At 37.3% G+C, this 5,050-nt stretch overlaps 2 protein-coding genes across 2 annotated transcripts in view; both read left to right on the top strand.

Moving 5' to 3' along the window:
* The window catches only part of patj (PATJ crumbs cell polarity complex component), a gene marked incomplete in the record, with an annotated part of 80,891 nt that overhangs the window by 15,543 nt on the left and 60,298 nt on the right, over nt 1-5,050 (top strand).
* mcfd2 (multiple coagulation factor deficiency 2, ER cargo receptor complex subunit) lies at nt 565-2,214 on the top strand. The gene is made up of 3 exons (XM_035653174.1): nt 565-695; nt 1,707-1,895; nt 1,989-2,214. The coding sequence occupies exons 2-3, from the start codon at nt 1,708-1,710 to the stop codon at nt 2,197-2,199; spliced, it is 399 nt and encodes a 132-aa protein (XP_035509067.1). The 5' UTR covers nt 565-695; nt 1,707; the 3' UTR covers nt 2,200-2,214.

Genomic DNA, 5,050 nt, shown 5'->3' with positions numbered 1-5,050 from the left:
TATGTTATGTTATATTATGTTATGGTATGTCCTAGGGATAGAAAAGTGCCAGGAGTGCACAAGTAAAAAACGTGATAATGTGAATAATAACACAAACATTAGCTTGTACCAGTAACATCGTGTTTACTTAAAGCTGCAGTAGGTAACTTTCATAAAGATAATTTTTTGTCACATTTGCTGAAACTTTCACTATATCCTGACAGTAGAACATGAGACAGATAATCTGTGAAAAAATCTGGTTCCTCTGGACTGAGACTCAACAATAACTTTCTTTCTTGGAGTTTACCTGGTGTACAGCCACCCTACAAAACAGGAAGTATGCATTTGTTACCAACTTAAAGGCTTTTTTTTACGAGTTATAACTTTATAATAATCTTCCTATAACCTTAAAGATTATGTTGGAATATGTACACAGTATAATAAAACATTGTAATTCACTCATAGACAGCAAAAAGTAAAAATATAATCCGTCTAGCGAGGTTCGGGCGAAGACGGACGTTGGTGCAGGGAACTCTCTCGCTCCGGTTGTTTACTCTTCGGTCACTTTAACCAATCACAATGAGCTGTCGTGTCCAAGAGGAACTACGGCGAGCCGCTTGGTCCGTAAAAGCCGTGAATCATCATTGTTGCCAGCCAACTAAGAAAACAACGGAACTGCCCGCGGAGTCGAGAAGAAGATAGAGATTATATTTCATGTGAGTATTAAAAATAAACGTTCAATAAACGATAGTATATAACTGAACGCGTTGTGTTTGTTTCGCGTTAAACCGTTTGCATCTTCAGCGTCCTGAAAGTGAAGCTCCAATGCTAATACTCTTATAACAGACAGCCTGTTGGCTGATGTTTGCGTTAGTTTCTGCTCTTTTATTGAGCAGAGTTTACTAACTAATGTAACCTGTTAATATTTACAGTGTGTAGCTACAATGTGAGGAGTTCACAGACATTAAATGTCTCTATTCAGCCCGTTGTTTATCTGTTTAATGTTGTGCACATGTGTGAGTGTGACTGACAGTTTTATAGGATAAAGACTTTACTGGATGTTTTCTCCTCTGTTGGTGAATCAGAGAGAGAGAGAGAGAGATGTGGTCTGGAGGAGCTGGTCCATGCATCCAAAGTGCTGCTGCCAGTCATTGATCAATACATTGATCAATACATTGATCACCAGTTTCAACTGTTTGTCCATAAGTCTCTGATTCAGGTCTATCTGGGTCTCCTGGTCCAGTACGAACCCTGAAGACCTCTCGGGTCTCAGCTGGTTCTGGATTCCTGGCTGTTCCCACTAAGCTGCTTTTAGTTTCTGTAAAGTCTGCTTTTAATTATTCCCTAATAAATCACATTTGTATCAGTTTGTTTTATTGGTTTTATTCTGGGTGCTTTTGATTTGTTTATTTTTTACTAATTCTTTCCAGATGTTATTGTTTTTATCTTGTTTTGTGGGTCTCCTCGGGTATTAAATGTGCCTTTACCAATATGGTGATACAGCGAGCTCACTGAAACTGATTACAGGTGAAACAGCAGGAAGAAAAAACCTGTAATTAATAACGATTTTGCTCGTTAAAGTTGGATTTATGAATGAAAAGTGAGAGGCCATAAAGAATCTCCTTAATCTAACTTGCTGTCTGTCTGTGTGTCTGTCTGTCTGTCTGTCTGTCTGCCTGTCTGTCTGCCTGTCTGTCTGTCTGTCTGTCTGTGTGTGTGCCCGGCAGAATGAGGAGTGGCAGTTGCAGAGTGCGGTGGGGGGGTCTGCTCCTCCTCCTGTGCTCCTCTCTGCTGTGTGTTCACTCTCAGGTGGATCCACACAACCACCAGCAGCAGCAGGCGCTGCCCGCCGTGGAGAGCGGAGCTCACGTAACCGGCCACGGCCGCCTGGACAAGAACATGATCCAGGACAAAGAGTGAGTGATCGCTGCCAGCACTGAGCGGTTGAACCTTGAACCCGGTCCGCAGGCGTTCACACACACACTCTGTGTTTGTTTTTTGTCTTGCAGCCACATCATGGAGCATTTAGAGGGAGTGATAGAGCAACCAGAGAAAGACATGACACCTCAGGAGCTTCAGCTGCACTACTTCAAGATGCACGATTACGATGGCAACAACCTGCTGGATGGGCTGGAGCTCGCCACGGCTATCTCACACGTACACAGAGAGGTAGGCAGGCTTATAATCCCGAGTACTGAGGTTCTTTTCTACACTATGTGACCGATCAGCGTCGGGGTCTGACTGCTCTACAAACTGTGGAAGTCATTAATAACACCATTCATAACAGCGCATCGTGTTTAGAGTTTAAAAACGCTCACAAAGGGGGAAGCATTTACAACACGCTGCTGTTAGAAACTGCCTGACAGAAGCTGATAATTAGCCTGATCAGCCAGTCAGTAATCAATACATACATTATTAAATCATTAATCAAACTAATGACTAACAGCAGTTAACGTCAGACAACATTTTAGGCTTTAGCAGTTAGCTGGTGTTTCTGTAGTGGAGACAAACATTATACATTATACACATTATCAGTTTTAATTCAACTAAAAGCTCCCTGCACCAAACTCCCTTTAAGAAATATCACATTTTAACAATTCCTAACGTGTTCGTAACAACACGTAACTCTAGAAACACGAGCTAAAGGGCCTGTCCATATGTCACACAGGTCTGACTGCCTCAATTACAGGGATCAATATCATCCCATAAATATACAGTGCTATACTGGATCAATATCATCCCATAAAGATACAGTGCTTAATTCTGATCAATATATCCATAAAGATAACAGGGGGTATTACCGATCAACTATCATCCATAAAGATACAATTGTTCTTTGATCAATATGATCAATAAAAAAAACTTTTATATATGAACGCAGATAAATTAAACTAATAAAAAGGTTGATGGGTTACATTTCACCCGATGTCTTCCACCTGTGTTTCTCTCCTTACGGCCACATGGACCGTTTACCTTCATGCAACCGAAACCCGCTTAAAGGTGATTGATCAGAACTCCTCGGGAACAGAAACCAGAAACACTTCCGGTGCCAAAATCTGGTCCCTTTCCTGCAGATTTACTCAGATTTACTTTTAACCTTTTTAAAAGTGTATGTTCATCATGAGAAAATGGAAACAGTATGGAACGTTCTTTTTTTTTTTGTACATGATATCAAACCTCAGAGACTGTAAAAGGTCTCAAGTTTAAAATAAAAATATGAAGTCTAAAGTTCAAAAAACACTAAAAATACTTTCTTTCAGTTGTAAATCGTGCAGAGTTTGGTTCTAACTGGCATCATAAAGGTCTTAAAAACTTTGTGTAGACACTCTGCAACCTACATATCCAAAAAAATCCCAAACCCTTTTCTGCCCATGAAACGCCAACCGTGGAAACATTTCACTACTTTTGGCAAAGTACATTTTTAATTTCTGTTTTTTTTTTTTTCCTCTCACACTTTCTCCTACGTTTCTGATATCTCCACTTTTTGACAGCAGAGAGGCCTTTCTTTTTCTGGAGGATCTTGTAGGAGTGGAGGACTTGAGTTCTGACTCCTCACCACCTGTAGCCATGTTGTTCAGTCTAAAAATACAGTGCGCCTTTGTTCTGGCAGCCTGAAACTTGGCACAGCAGCTCGTACTGCAGCGCGGGCGATGCCCAGGGTTCAACGCAGGGGAATTCACAAAATGTACATCGGCTCTCACCAGGAGAGGATTTTACAGCCGGTATATGAATCTCTGAGGGGTTCGGGTTCTGGCAGGACCGGGTCGTCGTCCTGGTGGCTCTGGTTAAAGAGACGAGTTCTGTTTATGTTGTGGACAAACTCAACTTCTATCTTTGTGTTTGTGGATAAAGCTAGTGGATAATTAATTACCTCCAGACAGAGCAATAATATACCTGCAGGTGATAAACAACAGAAAATAACAACTCATGAAAATACAGTAATTTTCTATAATTAAATTACACTTTAATTTAACAGAAAATCTTGTGTAATTTTTTGTCTCTTTAATGTTCAGTTAAAGATATTTACACTGTAAAAACAATGCAATGAGCTATAAATACAGGTGAACTCTGCTATAATACAAATAATCAGGCTTAAATTTACAGCAGAGTGCTGTTATTATTGGATTTTTATTATTTAAATCAAAGTTTTAAAAGTTATAGAACTGTAATAAAAGTCAACAAATACTTTATTCACTGTAATTTTATATAATTTTAGAAATGTATTAACAGTATTACACTTGAATTTAACTGAAGAAAAACAGTAAATGTCTGTGAAAAAAAAGATAGATTTGTATAAATGTATTTTAATCTTTTTATGTGGAAAAAATAACATTTTGTTTAAATAAGCAGTTATTTTCTGATTATTCACATGTACAGAATTTTTACGTTTTTCTACTTGGACCTATAAATTCACAAGATAATTTTGTAATTTTATTCATATTTCCATGTATTTAAAACATTAAAAAAATAAACAGAAAAAAACCTGTAAACTTACAGGTTATTTCCGATGTTCTTGTATTATTTTAAACTTGTACCAAACACCAAAAAGACAAAACATACAGTGGAGATAATAATTGATTATTCTTACTTATAGTAACAGTTTGGTAATTCCTAATCTAATCATAATCTTGAAACGTATCTTTTTATTATATGAAACTTATTTAGTTTGTTTAAACTAAATACCAGGAAGCTGTTGGTGGCGGACACAAATCAATCTGTCTACAGTATTCAGTTCTCTATTTTAACTTTAAAAATCTAAAAAATAATAATTTAATTTTGTTTATTCTCAGAAATGAATGTAATTCTGAGATAAAGGCTGTGTAAAGTTTTTCGTCACACATTAAAATCAAGAAGTCCTTAAAAAATTGTTGTATTCTTGTAAAACAATCTGCCAGTGGTGTCAGACAGTTTTGAGCAAATTGTGTTTATTACAATCGATCAAACTCAGTTATTTAAGATTCTAACAATAAGTATTTTGGTCAGTTTATTGAGCTGAAATTAAGAATCTTTACCTTGTTAAATGAAGGAAACAGAAATCTTAGTCTTATTTTTATAATTTTTTATTAAAACA

This window comes from Morone saxatilis, unplaced genomic scaffold, assembly GCF_004916995.1.
Source record: "Morone saxatilis isolate NCDOM2014 unplaced genomic scaffold, NCSU_SB_2.0 Contig12, whole genome shotgun sequence".
NCBI classification, from domain to species: Eukaryota; Metazoa; Chordata; class Actinopteri; family Moronidae; genus Morone; species Morone saxatilis.
The sequence above is the reverse complement of the archived record's forward strand: the minus strand, read 5'-3'. Positions and strand labels throughout refer to the sequence as shown.

Coding starts and splice junctions, on each gene's coding strand:
- mcfd2 (XM_035653174.1), top strand. CDS start 1,708: ATGAGGAGTGGCAGTTGCAGAGTGCGGTGGGGGGGTCTGCTCCTCCTC. Junction 1,896..1,988: donor AACATGATCCAGGACAAAGA/GTGAGTGATCGC, acceptor TTTGTCTTGCAG/CCACATCATGGAGCATTTAG.